Below are 24,368 nucleotides of genomic sequence, written 5' to 3'. Positions count from 1 at the left end.
TAAACAGAAAAGAAAGCTAAAATAAATACTCTGTTTTACAGAAGGCAGTTACAACTCAATTTCTTTGAATATGTAGCCATCTACTGGACAAAGCAACCAAAACCAGCAAATTTTAACTCACAATCTCTTAATAAAACATAAGGGTTACACTTTCAGTTTGTAAGCATTTGTCAGTACTGTTTTCACTGACACCTTAAAATATGGTTCAAATGAGGTGACAGTTTCAATTAAATCAGCAATAACAAGATGAAGGTTTTGAAAAGAGTAGTAGCTATGACATAAATATGCAGAAGCTAAGATAAATAAATGCCAAGGGAGCAGGTTTCGCATTTTATCAGATGTCAGAAATTTCCTTCCACCTTCTCTAATTAGAAATTCATGCATTTTCATGATTTAAATATTCAGCCTACAAGGGGTATTCAATAAATATTTGCTGAAACCGTTCATATTTAGAAAAATGTGTACAGGGAAAACAAGTCTTTAATTCTACCAGAAATTTACAAAAAGAGGGACTATTTTAACTGTTACTATACAATTATTCCAGTATGACATAGGAGAAATAAGCAGAGCTTCTGAATAAAACTGAGGTTAAGATATTTTGAAAAAGTGTCACTGAGAAAACTTTTTAAAGCAGTAGTAACAGCAACAGTGAGAAAAGACGAATGATAAACCAAGCAAGAGATAAATTTTAAGTTAAGGACTGATGATGTGATACAGTTAATTTTTTAAAAAGCTCTTTTCATATTTAGGGTGTAGCATTACAATCATTAGAAACTAAGCTGTGGTTGGTAAAAACAGCAGAGAGCAAAGGGGAGGACCACGCCATCCTGCTGGTACACTTGCCTTTCCTTTCCCCAGCCTAGTTTCTGCTTTTCATCAACAATTTGGGGAGGGGGAACAGGACGGAGAAAAAGAAGTGACTGTAAACTTTTTCCCACATGCTCACTCCTCAAAAATCCCTCATCTTTTGATCACCTTAGTGCCAATTTTTCCTCTTCAAATCCATCTCAGACTGTACTGCTCCCTCTTGGCCCCCAGCCTCAGCTCTGGCTTCTCAGCACCTGCACCCAAAAGCCTCTGCCAATGGCTCAAAGCTCAGATGTCTCCCTCCTGCCAGGGTTTCTGGACAGGAATGATTTCCAAGCAGCTGACTTACAAAAAGGACATTTGTAACACAACCTGTTCTTAATATGGAGACTATTTTTATAAAAAATCAAATTCACCTTCAAACGATTGAACATTAATCACTACCAAAGGTATTAAATTAATTAAATTAAATTAAATTAAATTAATACCAAAGGTATTAAAAAATACGGTATTAAAAAAGGTATAAAAAAATATGGCTGAGAACAAAATTTTAAGAGTCTAAAAATGCTCTGAGTAATGATATAATTAATTGCTAAAGTAACAACTTCCCAAGCTATTTTCACAAAGTGAAACATATATTTATACATGAAATTTTTAGTATTTTTGCTTAAAAACACATCTTTCTTTACACTTCTGCTTTAAAAATTCATTCATCCATTCACCACTTCTCTCAGTCAGACTTTGTGAAAATAAGGAAGGAAGAAACGTATCATGTTCCCTGATACCTACCAAGTCCTCAGCTTATTAAAGTACTTATTGGGTATCAGTAGAGGCAGGAGAAAGAGAACACGGAAAGTTGAAGGGCCCATTATCTTTTAAAACCTCATTTTTCCCGAAGAAGACAGTATAGTAATGTAGCCAACCTGGGCTGTGAGACCTCACAAATCAGAATTCAAATCCTGGTCCCACTACTTATCTGGCAATGGACAAAATTACTTAACCTTCTTAAACCTGTTTCCTGATCTGTAAAGTGGGAATGAATATCACATGCCTCCCAGGACTGCTGGAGGGAAGAAATGAGGTAACATATACAAGCTACCTAGCTAGGTAAGGCTACCCAAGCACTCTCCTGCTCATATGTAAGCGAACAGATTTAAGTCACAGTTTACAATCTAGACAGAGAGAATCATGACAAAGCTCTGGTAAGAGATTATTTTGAAGTGAGTCCTCAATTGACAATAAAATGAAAGGACAGAACAATTATACACCCCTCCCCCAAATATGTAAATCTTCTGATAAACATAAACTGGAAGGAAGACAATTGTTAAAACTACTAAAATTTTTAAAAAGTGAAGTTATTTAAGGAACTGTAATTCTGGCTGGGATGAATCTATTGTAGATTTAAAATTGTTTACACTTAACAATCAGAAGAATCATCTCTGGAAAACAAGTTTCACATTAATATATTTTTCGCAGAAATTATAATTTCCTAGAGTAATAACAACTTAGACTTTTCCTTAAGTTTATAAGGTATGACTGAAATGAGATATTTAAAAATTGCATCAAAACAGATACTTTGTTACTAATTTAGGAGAGAGTCGTTTATTCCAATACTTCCTAAAACTGTCAAATGAAAAAATCCCTATTTAAACAAAAATATTCATTTGAATATATATTTTTAAAAAATCACTTTTGCTATTTTATAATAACGCTACTATCATTTTATAATTTATATATTTTATAAAATTTAATAATATTTTATAATAACCTAAGTATTAGTTTCTAAAGGAATCTAGCAAGTCATTTAAAACATTTAATCTTATCTAATATTTATTAATTTAGACACACATATACTTAAAAGTACATATTCTTTGAATTTTAAAATAGCAATAAAAATATTAATGGAATATCAACCGGGAAATCTTGAAAGTTTCATGTTTCAGCAGGGAAATGTACTATAGAAAAATAAACTATAGCTTTAAGCTTTACAATGAAATGACTATAATTACTACTATTTTTGTTGGCTCAACAAATTCATCTGAACTTAGTGCTAAGTGAAGTGACAGTAAACTCATACAAACACTAAAAAGACAAAGAAGTTCTCTGGTGAAACTCTTTTTTTGCTATCAACTCTAAAATATAGTAATATCTGTCAGTTTTAGCTTATTAACGGTAATTTTGTACCTGGTGGTGCCGCTGCCATTACCGTTAGAGCTGCCATCGACTTAGTGCCTATATAATGACTTTTTATAAGGAAGCGGGCTAATTCCAAGACCGTGTCAAATGGCTGGCTTAACACTTTCTGGGCCCATTCACACACAAGACGGCAAGCAGAAGAGATAACTTCCTCATCAATATTTTGAAGCTGCCCAGAAGGTTCAGCTCCTTCCAACTAAATGAAGGAAAAAGGAAAAGTTAATATAAAAGAAAACTCAGAGAAATTAAACTGAAGCACATCGAAGACATATATTCTTAATTAGAAGACGCAATCTATATCTGTCGGGCCAAAGTCATATAAAATGCCCTGCTGGCAGGCATATAAGAGCCTTGCAAAGAAGAGGCCTATCCCTATCCCACCAGGGCACAGTTATCAGCAGCACTATGAATACAACATTTAAATGGTTGTTAAACATATATGAAGGCTAAGAGATATTGTGAATCTTTCTAAAAGCCTCTTCTGACATCAATACAACAAACTATGCCACTAGCTATATATTTTGTCTTCTTTATACTTTTGGCCACCCCAAGTCTTTTGTACACCAAGGTGGTATTAGATAAATATATAAGTAAATCAAAAAGGAAAAAAAAAGACATTCATACTATATATATATATATATATATATATATATATATATATATATATTATCCCACACCTTAATCTCTCCTCTTGACAATATACCTATTGTCAATATATATCATGGATGTATCTAGAAACCAGTTTAGATTTTTGTTACCCCTAATTTCATGAGCCATGTTGTCACAGTCAGATATTTTAACATTTTTCAGCCACTGTTAAATTTTTTGTCTTACATATTTTGTAAAAGGCATAGTTCCTGGTCCCTGGTTTTATCAAAAGGAGACTATGCAGTATGCTTTTCAATGCTGAAAATAAGGCATGACTCTACTTAGTAAAAAGAAAAGGCAGAATTCTTACCCCATCTCCAGTTTTGTGAAAATCAAGATTGGGCAGTGTTGGCATGTGAACAAAGGCTTTTTTCCTTAGTCCACTGTAGCAATATGTAATAAACAGTTAAGGTCTAAAGCATTCTAAATTAAATGAACTACTTATATAATTAGCATTTGAGAAGTAGCCATACATAAGAATACAATCAACATGAGATAACAACTACTTTCAGAGTTCTTCGGTAAGAGCAACCATAATATTATAAACTCAGGACACTTTCACTCTTTTCAAACTGAAATAGTCTGCAGAATGTTACTGTCTTAAATGAAACAAAATGATTTTCATCTGTTATAAATTTTATGAATAAGTGTTCCTAATAGGCTGTGCCAACCACCAGCAACAAACAGGTCAGAAGGAAAGGAATATCCAGATGGAAACCTGGCACACCAGAGGGAAACTTTAGCCCAGGGCACTGGGACAAAAACAACTCTTAAAGAGTGTCACAAGGGCTTTAACCTTTTCAGTTCTTTTTCCACTGAAACACACAGGATTATCACCTGTAACATGCCAAAGACCCATCAAGACATTTTTGTTTGTACACAGGGAACAATGATGGGTCATGCAACAAGTGGCTAGAGAACACCTGGAGCAGTGCCCCTTCCCTCCCCTTTCCTCTCATCTCCACAGGAGTGAGCTTCTGTGCTTTGAAAAAGACCAAGGGCTCAGTAATGAGAAATAATGTTTTTCTAATACAGAGACCCTCTATTTTACAATCTTCTTCCAAGAGAAGGAAAGACTTTAATAAGTTCTTAATCTTCATTTCCTTCTGTTTGCTACTAAGCATTTCTCTGTCACAAGAGGGACATTTTGTATGCTCTGGCTTTAATTTTAATATGGCTTTAAATGGTTGGCTGAAAAATACTTTAAAGAGAATATAATCTTCCAGTACAAATTCCACAAGAATTTTTCTTGAATGTTGTACATTTTGCCAAGAAGATCCCTATGTTTCAAAATTACAGGAAGAAGACAGCTAACATCTTTCTCCACTTTTATTGATATGACTTATTACTGCTGCACTCTGGCATGTCTCAGTTAATTCTTATTATTGAAGAAAAGGAGATCAGACCAGTAAGAACACACGAGAATGACAGAACAAGGTGAAATCTATCAAAATCCTAAAACCACTATTTGTTATTTCTCTGGCAGTTTGATATATAGCCAGGAAAATAATGTTTGCAATTATTCTACTAAGAGCTTTAGAGTTGTTTGTATCTGTTGACTTAAATTTATTTCTAAATATAGTTGCTAGTTGAACTACAACAGCAGATGTTCTGTAATAAGTGATTACTAAAGAGATCACTAAAAACCATTCTGGTAAAGGATATTTAGATTTGCCTCTTGTGCCCAGGCGACGTGCCTTCATGTTTGGAAAGACATTTTTCATGATCTTTCCAAAATCAGCAGCACTTAATGGATGGTAACCAAGATTGTCGCAATAGCTCCTGCAAAAGAAGGAGGTACCAATTTAGAGCAAAAAAATTCAGAATACATAGGACAGTGCTATTTCAATACAATTTGACTACTCTGACAAAATAAAAAACCACATCTTCAAGTCATTCACCACAATTTTCATTGATTGTTCTTTGGAGGCTAACTCAGGTTTAGTTAGCTTGTTTCATCCTCAGGGCATACAATACCACTGCTTTCAACAGCATACAAAAAACTTGTAGTAAGAGATACTGGTGGTACAAAGTTTTCCAATTACAATCCAACCCTGCACTCTGAAATGAGCATATCCAGCTCAACCAGTAGGACTCGACATTTCCACATATGTATCAAGTTAATATATAGGGAGATAATTCCCAATATACACATTATGTAAGTCAGACATCAGAAACAAAACTATATGGCTTAAAAGAGAAACATGATATATTAGACCTAAAAGGGACTTTAGGGATCATCTATACCAACACTCTCATTTTACTGATAAGGGGAAAAAAAATGAAGGCACAGAGAAATTCCAAGGTCCAGTGTTCTCTCTTCACCCCTACCACTTTTATTATTGCCAGGAAAAAAATACTTTGTAAGGCAGTAACTTCAAGTGGGAACAGGGAAACAAGCCAAGTCTTAACTACTACTGGAATCAGGTATTTTGTTTTTCTCTAGACCTGCCAGTCATAGGTATAAAGCCAATCCCTCCTCTACCAGTTCAGCAGCAGGTCAAGGCCCACATCTTGTCCTGGCTACCAAAGCCTTCCTCATAACTGCTGGCCTCTGAGAGAACCATTACCTGAGAAACACCAAAGAGGAAGTCAGAGGAATTCCAAAGTAATCCCATCAAATTTCCCCACCTCACCCTTAATTCAGCATGGACCAGAGCAGCTTCTTGATGAAGCCATGCAGCTAAGAGCCAAAAAGAGATTTAGGAAGAAGAAACAAAGGAAAACAACTGGAAGGACTGTGAACAGGGTATAATGTTAACTGGGACTTCAGTTCTTGTAAACTGCTGAATACACTGGCAACATTCCTAAAGTGACCTGAATTTAAGAAGCCAAACTGGGAGAGATTTAATATGTTATATTTAACTTGAGACTACATGTTACACTGAGTGGTTCAGGGTCAGGTTTAAGGTACAAAATGAAGAGGTGACTATTTTGGGGTGCTGACAATTTAAATGAACTGCATCAAATCATAACCATTCCAGTAGCAAGTTAAATCAGTTATTTTTATGTTTTAAATAAGCACAGAAAGAAAATGTAAATGAGGTTGGTTCTTTTGCACCTCAGGGACTTGACATAACCTGAAAAGATTATTTTTCTTATTCTTCAAGTCTCAGCTCAAATGTTATTTCAAAAGTGTCTCTAACAACACTTATCTAAAGCAGCGCTCTCCTGTGACACCCTCACCATATTATCTAAGAGTGTGCTCTGTTTCTTTCCTTTCATGACTTATAATAATTATGTAACAGCTGATTTACTTATCGTTTTTCTCCTCCATTAGGCTATATGTGCAACCAGGGCAGTGACCATATCTATGTGGTTCACCACTGTATTGTCCGCATTAAGATTTAAGAGGTCCTATTAAGTCTTAATATGACATTAAGTACATCATACTTAAAACAAAAAAACCTTAAAGAAACACATAAAAAGGCAATAAAGAAAACACTGCCCACTAGGCTCTTGTGATAGCATTGGCATATATATATGCCTAAAAGAACTGACACCAGATAAAGAAAAGCAGGACAATGAGTCTAAGAAGAGATGTAATATATCCACTCTATTCTCCCTCTGGGACTTAAGTTTTCATGTTTTTTTATTATATTAGTATACCAAAATTTTTTGCTTTGGTGGAAGAGATGTGTGAAAGGCTGGCAAAGTTAAATATCAAGATGATCAATGCAAAATGTGCTTGTCGAATCCTGAGTGTAACTTTGGAATATGACCACCCCATTTCATGTTTCTTGATTCTTATTTATTCCATTAGAAGAGAGGAATTCCCCTTTAGGAAGATTGATTTTTTTTTTTTTTTTTTTTACAATGACCTTATCTTTAGTATACTCTTTAGTGGATAAATAAGTACCTTGTAGACATAAACAGCTCAAATTATTCTTCCTGAATCAAATAGTAGATAATGTTAAGAATAAAACTGCTTATGCGGGCGCCTGGGTGGCGCAGTCGGTTAAGCGTCTGACTTCAGCCAGGTCACGATCTCGCGGTCCGTGAGTTCGAGCCCCGTGTCAGGCTCTGGGCTGATGGCTTGGAGCCTGGAGCCTGTTTCCGATTCTGTGTCTCCCTCTCTCTCTGCCCCTCCCCCGTTCATGCTCTGTCTCTCTGTCCCAAAAATAAATAAAAAACGTTAAAAAAAATTAAAAAAAAAAAGAATAAAACTGCTTATGATTAAAAATTCTACAGTTGACATCTTATATGTCAAAGAGAACACAGAGAGCCCCAAATTAAAAGCAACCATACTTGAAATAGGTCATAGATTTATTTAATTTTATGAAATCTCAGAACTGGCAGTACATTCAGAAGTTGTATGGTTTAATTTCCTGCTGGATGTGAAAATGACCATGCTCATACATGATGGTTACATCAGTATGACAGTGTGAACACTTCCCCTGATAGAGACGGCTCTATACTGTGAGGTGGCCTATTCAATTTTAAGTGGTTCTAATTTTCAAAGAAAAAGAATCTCATTATTAGAGCCCATTCTCCATTGGGAAGACATATTCAATGATTTCACTTTAATCTGAGTAAATATTTTTAGGTTACCTATTCATAATTTTGAAACCAGCTATAGGTTATTCCAGCCCATGTGGAGATTTTGGCTAGTTTCCATCTAGTTTTCCTGGTTCATAATTTTAACTGCGGGTTGATCAGGCAAGATATGGTGTCAGTTAATATCTAACTCAGTGTCAGATTATATTTACCCAACACTTAAAACAATGGGAAGGAACAATGTTCTGTTCACAGGATAACTAATACCATAATGCAATTCTTAAAATGAGATTTTTTTTGGGGGGGTTGTTTTTGGTCTCACTCTTTTTTTTAAAAATATGCTTTTCAATCTTTGAAATTAAGCCTAACATTCAGCATAATCATCAACACATCACTCAAAATCCTTGGTAGCGAGTCAATCTTCAATGTTTATTCATATCATTTATAAATTAACTATGTAAGTTACACAATGCTTAAAGTTACAAAAATATAAACTAGTCAAAAATATTAGTGGCAAAAATACAGCCTTAGGATACCTTAACATACCTGGACATTTTTGAGTGATTTGTATGCATTACATTATTTAATTCTCTCAGTGACCTTGAGGCAGGGTATTTTTTCCCCCCAGCAGAGTTGTTTTTATCGTCTTGTAAGACATGAAGTTTCAAAACCATTATATTATACAGGAACTCCTGTTTTCTTATAGATGTAAAAGAAAATGGCCTTAGCATAATTTATATGAAAACATGTACACGTATTTCACTACATGTAAAATATATATACATTATTTATAGTACCAGAATTCAATAAATGTCAATTGATAAGGATGGTGATACAGGAGTCTAGTCTCTAAAATGCACTTAAGCTGTCTCACTGCAATAGCACATTACTACCTATAAAAAGTGTGATGCAAAAAAAAAGTGTGATACACTACCAGGTAAAAAATCAAGGAAGACAGCATTAGATGTATAGAAAATGTTATAGAGCATAACTACTTTATTTCTAAGAAGATAGATTTACTTTGTGTAGCAAAAATTCTGACTGGCACATTCTCAGCTGTGAGCTACAATTCGTGGCATGTTAGTGTCTTCATGAATGATTTCAAGATCCACACCTTTTTATTTTTAATTTTTTTTAATGTTTATTTTTGAGAGAGAGAGAGCGTGCGCAAGTAGGGGAGGGGCAGAGACAGAGGGAGACACAGAATCTGCAGCAGGCTCCAGGCTCTCAGATGTCAGTATAGAGGCTGATGTAGGTCTCGAAGTCACAAACCATGGGATCATGACCTAAGCCAAAGTTGGATGCTAAACCAATTGAGCCACCCAGGTGCCCCTTGATTCATTCTTTTTTTTAAAAACCTTTTGATCCCTTTCACCCATTTTTCCCACCCTCCTGAACCCCTCCCTGCCTTTGGCAATCACTAGTCAGTTCTCTGTACCAACTTTCTTTTATTTTTAAATTGTTAAGATTCCATATATAAGAGAGATGATACTGTATTTGTCTTTCTCTATCTTCACTTAGCATAATGCCCACAAGCTCCATCCATATTGCCTGAACTGGCAAGATTTCACTTGTTTCTCTAGTGAATAATATTCTTGTGTGTGTATGTACCACAATCTCTTCATCCATTCATCCATCAAAGGACACTTAGGTTGTTTTCATATCTCAGCTATTGTAAATAGTGTTGTGATGAATATGGGGGAGCAGATATCCTTTTGAATTAGTGTTTTCATTTTTGGATAAGTACCTAGAACTGCTAGATGATATGGCAGTTCTATTTTTAACATTTTGAGGAATCTCCATATTATTTTCCATAGTGGCTGAACCAATTTACATTCCCACCAACAGTGCACTAAGAATTCTCTTTTCTTACTACCTCGCCAACACTTGCTATTTCTTGTCCTTTTGAGAACAGCAATTCTTACAGGTGTGAGGTGATACTTCATTATGGTTTTAATTTGCATTTCCCAAATGATTAATGATATTGAGCAACTTTTCATATAACTGTTGGCCACCTGTAGTCTTCTTTGGAAAAATGTCTGTTTAGATCTTCTACCCAGTTTTTAATCAGTTTGCCTTTTGCTATTGGGTTGTATGAATTCTAAATTTTGCATATTTTCCCCTTATGATAGTTTATAAATATTTTCTCATATTCAGTAGGTTGCTCTTGTATTTTGTTGAGTTTCCTTTGCTGTGAAGGAGGATTTTAGTTTGATGTAGTCTCATTTGTATATTTTTCCTTTTATTGCTTTTACTTAAGGTGCCAGATTAAAAAAAAAAAGATCAAAGCCAAGACCTATATTTTCTTCTAGAAGTTTCACGGTTTCAGGTCTTATGTTCAAGTCTCTAATTACTTTGAGTTGGTTTTTGGGTATGGTCTAAGATAGGAGTCCAGTTTCCATGCTTTGGCATGTGGCTGTCCAGTTTTCCCAACACCATTTATTGAAGAGACTGTCCTTATGCCATTGTATATTCTTGGCTTCCTCTGTCATAAATTAATTGACCATATATGTATGGGTTTATTTCTGAGCTCTCTACTCTGTTCCATGGATCCATTTTTCTGTTTTTATGCCAGTACCATAGTGTCTTGATTACTTGTTACTTTGTTAACAGAGTTTGAAATCAGGGAGTGTGATGTCTTCAGCTTTGTTCTTCCATCTCAAGATGATTTTGGCTATTTGGGGCCTTTTGTAGTTCCATACAAATTTTAGGATTCTTTGTTCTATTTCTGTGAAAAATGCCATTGAAAATTTAATAGGGATTGCATTGACTATGTAGATTGCTCTGGGTAATACAGACATTTTAACAATATTATTTCTTCCAATCCATGAGCATGGAATATCTTTTCATTTGTGTCTTCAATTTTTTCCTTATGTTTTGTATTTGAGGGTACACAGGTATTTTATCTTTTTAGCAAAATTTATTCCTAGGAATTTACTCTTTCTGATGCAATTATGAATAGGATTGTTTTCTTAACTTCTTTCTGATAGTTCATTATTAGTGTCTAGAGACACAACAGATTTTTGTGTATTGATTTTGTAACCTGCAACATTACTGAATTCATTATTAGCTCTAACAGCTTGCTGACCCAGTCTTTAGGGTTTTTGATATATAGTAACACATCATCTGCAAATGTCTTTTCCAAATTGGATGTTTTAAATTTCTTTTTCTTGCCTAATTGCTCTATGACTTTCGATACTATGTTGAAAAGTAGTGAGAGTAGGCATCCACATCTTGTTCCTGATCTTACAGGAAAAGCTTCCAGCAGTTCACTGTTGAGTGTGATGTTAGGTGTGGACTTGTCATATATGGCCTTAATTATGTTGAGGTATATTCCCTCAACCCACTTTGTTGAGGGTTTTTATCATGGATATTGAATTCTGTCAAATGCTTATTCTGCATTTACTGAGTTAATCATAGGATTATCTTTCAATTTATTAATGTGGCCTATCACCTGTTGATTGAAGACAGTAAACCACTCTTGTATCCCTGAAATAAATTATTGATAGGTATGTACTTAACTGTCATCTTGATTGTCTTCTGGCTGTTTTTGTAGTTCTTCTCTGTTCTTTTCTTCTTCCCTCACTCTCTTTGTGGTTTTATGGCTTTCTTTAGTGGTATGCTTATACTGCTTTCTCTTTATCATATGAGCATTTAGTATAGGTTTTTGCTTTGTGGTTACCAGAAGGCTTACATATAACAACTTATACCTACAATAGTCTAAGTTTATAACTTAAGTTTGATCGCATTTTATTTATTTTTTTAACATTTATTTATTTTTGAGACAGAGAGAGACAGATCATGAATGGGGGAGGGTCAGAGAGAGGGAGACACAGAACCTGAAACAGGCTCCAGGCTCTGAGCTGTCAGCACAGAGCCCGACGCGGGACTCGAACTTACGGACCATGAGATCATGACCTGAGCCGAAGTCGGCCGCTTAACCGACTGAGCCACCCAGGCGCCCCTTGATCGCATTTTAAAGCTCACCTTCCACATTTTATATTTTTATGTTACATCTTTCTGTCTTATATACATCCTTTACTAATTATTATAATCAGTTATTTTTACTTTTGTCTTTGAAACTTCACTAGTGATTACTACCTTTTTACTATATATTTACTTTTGCAGTAAGAGTTACTCTTTCATACATTTTGTTATTAGTTTGTGTTTTTTCAGCTTAAAGAAGTCCCTTTAATACTTCTTTTAAGGCCAATTTAGTGGTGATAAAATCCTTTAGCTTTTATTTCTCTGGAAATCTCTTTCTTTATCTTTCCTTCAAGTCTTAAAGATAACTTTGCCAGGTAGAGTATTCTTGGTTGGAAATTTTTTTCTATCAGCACATTGAATATATCCTGCCACTCTCTTCTGGCCTGCAAATTTTCTGCTGATGGATCTGATGATAGTCTTAGGGGGTTCCCCTGTATATAACAAGTTGCTTTTGTCTTGCTGCTTTAAAAATTCTGTCTTTAAACATTTTAATTATAATGTATCTTGGGTGGGTCTCTGAGTTCATCTTAATTTGAACTCTCTGGGCTTCATGGATCTGGGTATGTTTCCTCCTCATATTTGGAAGGTTTTCAGCCATTATTTCTTATTTGAAGAAATAAAAGCCGTGTCGCAGATCACTAGTCTTAGGGATCTTGAGACACAAGCCCTGTTGCTTTTCAAACTTAGATACTTTGGGAGCTCATCTCCCAAGTTTAAGTCTTAAAAGTTATGGTGCCCAATGTGGTGTTCAAATCCTTTGCTCCTCATGGAGGAATTCTGGGTTTTGAGTTCCCTCCTGATTATGGGTCACCTGAGAGTGGGGTTTATGGTGAGACTCTGTTCCAGGCCCTTTTATCTGCTTGGATGTGGTTTTCTTCTCATTTGTCCAATGTGTAGTCATCACTCAGCCAGTCTTTAGTTTTTTTTTAGAGGAAAACTGTTCATATGTAGCTGTAGAGTCAGTGCGCCTGTGGGACAAGGGGAGTTCAGGATCTTCCTACATCACCATCATGTACCATTTTCCTCAGTTATTTTTATTATACATACACATTTTAGAGATGAGGAACTTACATAGAGAGGTAAATCTGGAAAGAATTTAGTTATCCAGCTGATCTTACAGATGGGAAATATTGTTAATTAGTAACTACAAGCAAACTGAATGCTTGGAAGGCAACCAAAATTATGTCATTGAATTTTTTTCTAACATTTATACAGAGAAATATTTTTTTAACTTTTTTTTTAAAGTAATCTCTACACCGAACGTGGGTCTCAAACTCACAACCTGAAGATCAAGAGTTGCATGCTGTACTGACTGAGCCAGCCAGACATGCCCAAAGAGAAGAATTTATTAAAAATTACTGATTTTCTACTAAAAGCCCCTTTTCTTAACAAGATCCACACTATTGTTTTGGTGAGGCTTAACATTCATGTATTATAGATGGTAACAAAAGGTAGAGGAATTTAGAGAGGTCCCAGTTATATTGCTGGGTACAGTTATATTGCTTTAAAAGTATTAATCACACAATACATTTGCCAGGTAATCTGAAGACAAATGAGGTGAAAGTAATATGGCCAAATATCTAATTAGCTTGAGCCTTTGAAAAGTGGAACAGTTGTTGAAATTCTCTAATATGTTTAAGGTACAATTAGCTCCTGAGACTCTGGAGAGAAAACTCTTTGAAAGTACCTAAACTTGATCATAAACAGATTTGATTTTTCTTAGTGTTCCACATTCTGGGTAGAACAATATTACACAGCTAAGTCTGAGGCACAAGTGAAGTCTGCTGGACTCTCGCATTTGGCAAGGACACTTGGAGAACACTGGAGAAGTGCACAGTGCAATGGTTTGCTGTACCAGAGGACAGCAGAGCTGGAAAAGGACGGTGTACGTTTGTTAGGTTAGTTATGGTGTCTCTAATCTAAACCCTGGAGAGAATTTAGAGCTGTTAGTAGTACTATTAAGCCAAGTTTAGACTAAGATAAAATACCACTTGTTGAAATTCAGGTAACCTTATTTTTGTGGTAAATAACTACATAGTGAACAATATATCTAAAAGATTACTTTGTTTGAAGTCAACAACGTTAATTTTAAGAAGAGTTAAATTATAATGCATATATAAAGCAAATAATCATGTATGACCTTATTACCCAGGTCTTCCCTTTCAACTTGCCTTTCCTTTTATGGGCTTATTACCCATGATTTTAGATAATAATCCCAAGGGGAAAAAATTTGTGTCCTTAACTATTTAATCACAGTAAAAAAGGAAATATTTCTTTTATTATTTCTTAAGAAAGGCTTGATTTCTCACTGTTGCTTATGAAAGAGCCATTTAAAACAACTATTCTTTTGGTCAATTTGTATTGTATCTTTTTTTAAAAATAAAGACTATATATATAAAAAAGTAACAAGTGTACACACATAAATATATACATATTATGATAACATTCTGTATGCAGTGCTCCTGTGGTACCCTTATTTTTATTTTTCAATTGTCTCAGTTTTCAGTTCTTCTAACATAAAATGTTCAGATTATATGAATACAGATAGTAACTGCCTACAGTTTAAGAATGAACAAAAACACGGACGCATGCAGCACCTGGGTGGCTCTGGCCAGTTAAGCATCCAACCCTTGATTTCAGCTCAGGTCATGATCTCACAGTTTGTGAAATCAAACCCTGCATCTGGCTCTACGCTGACAATGCAGAGCCTGCTTGGGATTCTGTTTCCCTCTCTCTCTTTCTCTCTGCCCTTCCCCTGCTCATGCACACATTCTCTCTCTCTCTCTCTCTCTCTCTCTCTCAAATAAATAAACTTTAAAAAACAAACAAAACACTGAAGCAATGCTTTGACCCAATGAATTCCTGATTAACCATCTCTCTTCTCTAAATTTCCATCAAAATCCAATTTTACTATACTAATAGTTCTTCAATAGTTTCAAACATTTCTTAAAATCCTGTTAGTAAGAGGATAAATCCGGACAAAAACAAGGTTGTCTACATTAAAAAAACAACAACACACCAATAACCTCCAACATCATCTTGTACAATCATACCATTTTGTAGATGAGGAAACTAAGGAACAGAAAGGTAAAAATTATTTACAAGGGTAATTAATTATTGAGTGATTCTTTATATCACTGATGAGCCAAGCAGTTTTATATAATGAGTATTTAATACATAATGACTGGTGGCACTGCTAATTTTCAAAAGGCTCCTTCTTAAGACACCGATCAGTTCCCAAATTGATTTGCTACATAAAATCTCACACCAATAAACACATATAGATACTATACAGTATGGCATTCTTCTATAAACTATGTCAGCAGGAAATAAAAGAGATATATTTAACCTGCCTTTAATGAGAACAATGGACAAAGACTTAAATACATTCTCCACAAGAGCAGAGAGCCAATTGGCTAAAAACACATATAAAAATCCCCTCAACTTTAGTCATCAAGGAAATGCAAATGGAAACCCAAAGTGGGGGGGGGAATCCCTCATGTTCACACACAATAAAATGAACAAAGAAACGGTGGTATATATTCATAAATGGAATAGTGAACAGCTATTAGAACGAGGGAACCAAAACCATGTGAAACAAAATGCATGAATCTTACAAACATGTTGAATAAAAAAGAACACAGATAATAAATTACTGTATAGGGGTGCCTGGGTGGCTCAGTTGGTTAAGCATCTGACTTCAGCCCAGGTCATGATCTAATGGTGCATGAGTTCAAGCCCCGTATTGGGCTCTGTGCTGACAGCTCAGAGTCTGGAGCCTGCTTCAGATTCTGAGTCTCCCTCTCTCTCTGCCCGTCTCCCATTAGCACACTAATGTGTGCTAGTCAGTCTCTCTCTCTCTTTCAAAAATAAATAAACCTTAAAAAAATTATTGTATAATCTCGTTCATATAATATTAAAAAATAAACAAAGCTAATCTGTGGTGTCAGAAGCCAGGAGAGCAGTTACTCTTGGTAGGGCTAGGGTGGTGGTTCTGGGAAGAGAGTGATTAGGAGGGGACCCAGAGGGCTTTCTGGGATGATGGTGATGTCATGCTCAGTTTCTTGATCCGGATGCTCGCAGTATGAGTGTACTCACTTTGTGAAAAATTACCAAGTTGTACACTTAAAATCTGTACAATTTTTAGTGTGTATGTTATGCCTCAATACAAGCTACAATAAATATTGTAAATAAGATGCTATGACAGAAATATATATAAGGTGCCATGTGATCACAGAAAAGGGAGTCATTTAATTTAAATAATTAAGGGTACAATGGTATATGGAGAAAGTGGATTTAAATTGGGCCTTAGAAAAAAAGCAGATTTATCATATGAGTGGTAGGGTGGGATGGGGGTGAGGCAGATCTGTTTCATGTGGAGGACAAAATGTGAACAAAAAATGAAAAGAGCAGGCTGTGTTTTTAAAATCTCAAGAGGTACAAAATAGCTAAGGTGTAGGATAAATAATGGGAAAAAGGAAGAAGAGGGAAGAAAGGCTTATACAAAATAAGATTTGTAGCAGCTACGGCCAAAATGCTGGATTGTGGATGAGTCTGAATAATAACAATTGCTGCCATATATTGAGGGCTTACTATGTTCTGAGCATTGTGATAAACATTTTACAGATATAGTTTTAAGCCTTAATAAAAATAGTATGGTATTTTACAGAGGGATAGAAAGCAAATTGACACTAAAGGTTAAGGACTTGCCTGCAACTACAAACCCCAGCATATGTCTAAATTAGGATTCAAACTTGGATGTGGCTAGTTTCAAAGTCTAATCTTTCTCTACTATATAATTATGCCTTTCTCTGAAAAATAAAAGTTTTGGACTTCATTCTATAGCAAAGGGAAATATCAAATACAATTTGGAAGGAGTCCTTTTTATAGTTTACACTTTTTATAGACTTTTAAAGAAAGTCTTTATAGAGGGTTTCATCTGCCAGGTGAATAGTTTTTATTTCTTATGATTAAAATGGCTATTTCATTTGCTGGTTCATTTCAGTTAACTTTTCAATAAAGTGTGGCAGTTAGAACTACAAATAACATTTCTGGGTCTTTAACATTCATGGATTTCAACTTTATACTTTTGGTGACATCAATAAAAGGAAGGGCCACTGAAATCCACTTCTCCATACAACAATGGAAAAAACTGGCAAAGCTGGTCAATATCAACTTTTCTGAATTCTGGAAATTAACCCAAAGCTTGCAGTAAACTAGAGAGCATTTACCCAAGAAAACTGGCTGATTTTCAGTAAGAACAGCTTTGTATCATTTTTACTTGCCCTGATTCCCTCAAGATCCAACAGTAGCCTTGAAAAGTAACAGCTCAACATTCCCAGTTCAGCATAGTGGTCCCTAGAATAAACATAACACAGCTGGAGCTTGCTCAAAGCCACATCCCAAAGAACTGTCATTATTTGTCTTCTGTGGTGGATTCTGTGGATGATCCCACTTTTGGCTATATCTGATCTGTCTTGTAGCTTTGTCCACTGCAAAAAGCTTTCTCCCTTGAGGGGATGGAATGGTAGGGAGAGGAAACCGTTAAAAAGAATTGTAGGCAAATGTCTTAACTTTGTGGCTGCCTAAGACAGTGGATAACAGCTGGGCAGACAACAAACTAACCAAGAAACTTAAAAGGAAAAACTGGTAAATAAGACGTCCATAGAAGATTTGGAAAGCTCCACCTTATTCCTGGGAATCTAGAAGGCCATACACATGCAAAGGGCTGTGTGCATCTCAAGACCCTAGAAAACCCCAAGCTCTCACCTCTGGCTAAACTTGAGGCTCCACAAAAGCACGTAGTAGAGGATTAAGAAGAGCTGTCAATTGCTTGACTGTTTATGGTATGCCCCAACACACAAATAGCCCTTTGGTAAAGACTGGGAGATTTATTGGTTAAAGTTATTTAAAGAAATCTCTGTCCAATCAATAGCTGGCCACTAAGCTGAGTAGAGACTTCAATGACTGGATAAAAACATCACAATTCAACACTAGCAGACTGGTTCTACAGGAAATACTAAAGGGGGGTCATTCAAGCTTCAATGAAAGGACACCAAACACTAACTTGAATCCACAAGAAGAAATAAAGAGCATCAGTAAAGGTAAAGGTAGCCATATAATAAATATAAAATTCAGTCTAAATATATTTTTTCTTCTGAGTCCTTTATTCTTTCATCTGATCTAAAAGACAGCTGCACAAAGCACCAAATATAAGTTTGTGTTGATGGGTACACAATGCATAAAATGAATGGGGTTATGGGAGAGAACATATACATATAGGAGTGAAAGATTTTGCATACTTCTGAAATTAAATTGGTATTAATCCAAACAAGTTTTTTATAAATTAATGTGTTAACTACAATCTCTAGGATAACCACATATGAAAATAATTTAAAAATATATATACTAAAAGAAACAACAAGGGAATAAAAATGATTCACTGTATAATACCCATTTAATATGAAGTCAGTAACGGGGGAACTGAAGAACAAAAACAGACAAAAACATACAGGAAATAGCAAAAATGGCAAATGGAAATCCTACCTCATAATTACATTAAATGTTCACTTACATTTAACCTTTTCAATTAAAAGGCAGGGAGAGGCAGAATGGATTTAGAATAAAATATTATCAAACTATATGTTTGATACATATTACATATATATTTTAAAGTAAAAAAAAAAAAAACCAAATAAGTCAAAAGTAAAAGAACAGAAAAGACATAGCATGCCAAAAGTAACCAAAAGAGAACTAGGGTGCCTATATTAACATCAGAGGAAAAGCCTTTAGGACAAAAATTGTGGCTAGAAACCAAGAAAGTCATTATTTCACAATAAAAGGGTTAATCAATCAAGAAGATATAATAATTATAACCTATTATGTGCCTAAGAACAGAGCTCCAAAACACATAAAACAAAAATGGACAATAGTAAAGGGAGAAATGGATATTTCAACAATAATTTTAGATTTCAATACTCCACTTTCAATAAAGAATAGAACTAAGAAGAAATAACAAGAGGAATTAGTACTTTGAGAGGAATAGAAATGAAGCACAATATACCAAAACTTATGGGACACAGTGAAAGCAGTGCTTAAAGGGAAACTTATAGCTGCATATGCCTACATTTAAAAAGAATGGTCTCAAATAAATAACCTAATCTTCCATGTTAAGAAATTTGAAAAGTAAGAGGAAGCCAAACCTAAGGCAGGCACAAAGAGGGCACTGTAAGGAGTAGAGTGGTAATCAATAGGGAATAGAAAACCAACAGAAAAGAATTAACAAGCCCCAAAGTTGATTCTTTGAAAAGATCAATAAATCTAATAAACCTCTAGCTAAACTAAGATTTAAGAAAAAAGACTCAAATAACTAAAATCAAGAATAAATGATGGGGCGCCTGGGTGGCGCAGTCGGTTAAGCATCCGACTTCAGCCAGGTCACGATCTCGCGGTCCGTGAGTTTGAGCCCCGTGTCAGGCTCTGGGCTGATGGCTCGGAGCCTGGAGCCTGTTTCTGATTCTGTGTCTCCCTCTCTCTCTGCCCCTCCCCCGTTCATGCTCTGTCTCTCTCTGTCCCAAAAATAAATAAAAAACGTTGAAAAAAAATTAAAAAAAAAAAAGAATAAATGAGAAATATTACTATTAGTCTTATAAGTATACCTTAGAGAAAGAAAAGATACTATAAGAGAATACTATGGAAAACTATACGCCAACAGATAGGATAAGCTACACAAAATAGACAAATTCCTAAAGACATAAATTACCAAAATGGACTCAAAAAGAAATATGACAATCTGACCTATAAAAAGAGATTGAATTACTAATTTAAAAAGTATCTACAAAGAAGAATCTAGGCCTAGATGGTCTCACACTGGTGAATTCTACCAAACAGTTCATACCAATCCTTCATAAATTCTTTCATAAAAATAGAAGAGGGAATACTTCCAAAGTCATTCATTCTGTACGGCCAACATTACCCTGATTCCAAAATCAGACAAAGACATCACAAGAAAGAAAAATAAAAGTCCTTATGAATACAGATACAAAAATCCTTAACAAAATACTAGCAAACTGAATCAATCAGCATATATAAAACTATACACCATGACCAGGTGTGATTTATCTCAGGAATAAAGATGGATTCAACATACAAAAATTAATCAAATCAATAATGTAATATACTGTATTAATTGCATAGGGGAAAAATCTCGATATGATCATCTCAACAGGTGCAGAAAAAGTATCTGACAAAGGTCAACATCCAACAAGGTGGAAGCACAATGCAAGTTCCTCACCCTGATAAAAGTCATCTATGGAAGACTGACTGCTAACAAACATCATACTTAATGGTGAGACACTGAAATCTTCCTCTTTCAAAGTGGGCAGAGGAGAAGGATGTCCACTCTCACCATTTCTATTCAACACTGTACTAAAATTCCAGCAAGGGCAATTAGGCAAGGAAATGGAAAGAAGCCAAATAGGAAAGAAAGCAGTAAAGCTATCTCTATTCTCAGATGACATATTATATATAGAAAATTCTAAGGAATGTACTAAAAAACTATCACAGAGCTAACAAACTAGTTCAGCAAGACTGAAGGACACAAGATCAATATATAAAAATTATCATTTCTATACACTAGCAACAATCAAAAATGAAATTTAAAAAGTAACTCCATTCACAGTATCATTAAAAAAAAAAAACCCAAACAACCCTTAGGAATAAACTTAATTAAGAAGTATAAGGTGGGGGCGCCTGAGTGGCTCAGTCGGTTTAAGCGTCTGACTTCAGCTCAGGTCATGATCTCACGGTTCATGAGTTCGAGCCCCGCATCAGGCTCTGTGCTGACAGCTCAGAGCCTAGAGCCTGCTTCAGATTGTGTCTCCCTCTCTCTCTGCCCCACCCCCACTTGCACTCTGTCTCTCTCTCTCTCTCTCAAAAATAAAAACATAAAAAAAAATTTAAGAAGAAGTGTAAGGTATATACATAAAAGCTACAAAGCGTCCTTGAAAAAAATTAAAGACTTAAGTAAGCTGATATATATCACATGTTCAAGGATTAAAAGAAGTAACATTGTTAAGATGGCAATACTCCTGAACTGATCTACAGATGCACGGCAATCTTCATGGAAATTCTAACTGCTTTCCTTACAGACCCTGACAAACTGATGCTAAAATGCACATGGAAATTAAAGGACACAGAGGAATCAAAATAACCTGGAAAAGGAACGAATTTAGAAGATTCACACTTCCCAATTTCAAAACTTACTATAAAACTAAACTAATCAAGATAGTGCAAGACTAGCATAAAGAAAGATATATAACAATGGAACAGAATTCAGAAACTGGAAACAAGCCCATACATATATGGTCAAATGATTTTCCACAAGGATGCCAAGACCATTCAATGGGGGAAGAAACAGTCTTTTCAACAAATGATGCTGGGACAACTGGGTATCAATGAGCAAAGAATGAATTTGGGTACCTACCTCACACTGTGTACAAATATAACTAAAAATGCAGACCCAAAGGTATGAACTAAAACTATAAAACACTTAGAATAAAACGGTATAAATTCCATGACCTCTGATCAGGCAAAAATTCTTTAGATAGAATACTTAAAAGCACTTAAAAGCACAAGCAACCAAAGAAAAAATAAACTGGATTTAATCACAATTAAAAACTTTTGTTCACGGTCAAAAAAAATGAAGACAACTCACACATAGGAGAAATATTAGCAAATCATAATATATGAAATAAGGTTCTAGTATCCAGAATATATGAAGAAAATATAACTAAATAATAAAGAACAGTAACAATTAAAAATGGGAAAAGAATGAATACTTCTCAAAAGAAAATATACAAATAAGTATATGAAAAGATGCCCATCATCATCAGTCACCAGGAAAACGCAAATCAAAACTATGAGCTATTACTTCATATGTACTAGAAGAGCTATAATAAAGAAATATGGACAAGTGTTGGCAAGAATGTGGAGAAATGCAACCCTCATACGCTGTTGGTAGGAATGTAAAATGGTGCTGCCATTATTCAAGAACAGTTTGGTAATTCCTCAAAAACTTAAAACACAGAATTAACACACGATTCAGCAATTCTACTGTTAGTATATGCCCCTGAAAACGGAAAACACATGCCCATACAAAAATTTAGAGACTTCATAAGCAGCAAAACTTCACAGCAGCATTATTTATAATACCAAAATGTGGAAGCACCTCAAAAGTTCATCAACTGATGAATGGATAAAGAAAATGTGGTATATTCACACAATGGAATGATATATAATACAATACAGATAAGCTTTGAAAACATTATGTCAAGTGAAAGAAGCCAGGTAGGAAAGGCCACATAAATGTATGGTCTCATTTATATGAAATGTCAGAATGGGTAAAATCATACAGCCAGAAAGTAGATTATTGTTGCTAGATCCTGAGAGGAAGAAAGAATGGATAATGACTGCTAATGGATAAAGAATTTGGGGAAAGAATGAAAATATTCTGGCATTGCTGGTGAATGATGCATGACTTTATAAATATGCTATAAGCCACTGAATTGTGCAATTTTAAAACAGTGAATTTTATAATTTGTGATTTATATCTCAAAAGATAAAATCTAAAAAGCAAAACAAAAATTTATAGTTTCATCCATCTGTGAATAATTTTCTTAATCTATGACATGCAGTAATTGAGATTTTTTTTTACTGCTGCAAAAATCTGAATCCGATGTTTTATGACAGGAGTGGTAGTGACTCATTTGCTGGGACATGAGCTGGCTATTTGCATCTCAGTAAGGCTTCACTGTTCTCAAATCATTAAGACACATGCAGTCTCTGAAAATGACAAAAATGTTTTTTCTCTGTTAAAAATAGCCCCAAACCAGAGAATAGATGGATTGTAGAATTGTTCATTTTCTTAGACGTGATAAAAGTATTATGGTCATAAGTGATTGTCCTTATCCTCAGAAGTATATCCACAGCTTTTTTTTTTAACATGGTATAGGAAAAAAACTATTCAATCTAGGTGGAGAATATCTGGATATTCTTATATTATTCTTTCAACATTTGTTATGTTTGAAAATTGTTTAATAGGATGTTGGAGAAATTGCCCTGAAAACAAAGCTATTCTTCAAAGCAGATGATTATGGTAATGAATAGAAAGTGAAGACATCTAAAAGAGTAATGATATTCCCCAAACTAGGAATCTGTTAAGGTCGTGCAGTATCTGCTTGGCAAAGTTCAGGCTGCATTACCTGGCAGCACCATTGTTTTGTAAAATAATGAATGTTAGCATGCTAGTTTTGTATTTTTCTTTTTTTTTTCTTTTTGAACATTTATTCATTTTTTTGAGATACAGAGAGTGAGCAGGGAAGGGGCAGAGAGAGAAAGACACACATACACACACACACACACACACACACACACAAAATGTGAAGCAACCTCCAGGCTTTGAGCTGTCAGCACAGATTCTCATGCAGGGCTCGAACTCATGAACCGTGAGATCACAACCTGAGCCAAAGTCGGATGCTTAACTGACTGAGCCAACCAGGCGCCCCTCACTGACTTAAATTATTAAAGAACTTAATAATCTCTGACTAAAAAAAGTTTGGTGACAGAATGCAGTGAGCTGCAGGGTAAATAAGAGGTGAGAAAGACAGTGTTACTGTAGGGCCTCCATCTGTTGACAGAACCATCTCAGAGATCTAAAAGTTACTCAGCCTTAGGCTGAATATACTGACAAAGGGTCTACTACATGCTAGGTTCCTATGGGGAGTTAAGATCAGTCTGCAGGACAAAAAAATATGCTGTGTTGCACTACCAAATGCCAAAACAAATAAAGAAGGATTCTGTCCAAATATGCTAGAAAGATCACATGCTTTAAAAAAGAAGAAAGTTGGGCGCCTGGGTGGCTCAGTTGGTTGGGTGTCCGACTTCTGTTCATGATCTCACGGTTCATGAGTTTGAGCCTTGCGTCGGGCTCTGTCCTAACAGCTCAGAGCCTAGAGCCTGCTTTGCATTCTGTGTCTCCTCACTCTGCTCCTCCCATGCTTGTGTTCTGTCTCTCTCTCTCCCACCCTCTCTCAAAAATAAATAAACATTAAAAAAAAACTTTAAAAAATGTTAAAAGAAATAAAAAAGAAAAAGTTAACATAAGTTGAAAATGCACACACACCCCCCCCCCCCCCGCCCCCGGCTAGGAATTCCAGCTAGGAATCAGTTCTTCA

The 24,368-nt window shown here is 35.2% G+C and overlaps 1 protein-coding gene across 1 annotated transcript in view; it reads right to left on the bottom strand.

The window, feature by feature from the left end:
- RFX7 (regulatory factor X7) overlaps nucleotides 1-24,368 on the bottom strand; it is a 136,737-nt gene that overhangs the window by 9,449 nt on the left and 102,920 nt on the right. Inside the window, exons 6-8 of the mRNA XM_047075070.1 lie at nucleotides 5,317-5,433; nucleotides 3,962-4,046; nucleotides 2,992-3,199 (exon numbers count right to left, since the gene is read on the bottom strand). Of these exons, the coding sequence (XP_046931026.1) occupies nucleotides 2,992-3,199; nucleotides 3,962-4,046; nucleotides 5,317-5,433 (410 nt within the window). The remainder of the gene's footprint in view (nucleotides 1-2,991; nucleotides 3,200-3,961; nucleotides 4,047-5,316; nucleotides 5,434-24,368) is intronic.

This window comes from Lynx rufus, unplaced genomic scaffold, assembly GCF_022079265.1.
Source record: "Lynx rufus isolate CCGP_SWC_20201006 ecotype Redwood Valley unplaced genomic scaffold, mLynRuf1.p SCAF_13, whole genome shotgun sequence".
NCBI classification, from domain to species: domain Eukaryota; kingdom Metazoa; phylum Chordata; class Mammalia; order Carnivora; family Felidae; genus Lynx; species Lynx rufus.
This window is presented reverse-complemented; position numbering and strand designations above follow the sequence as displayed.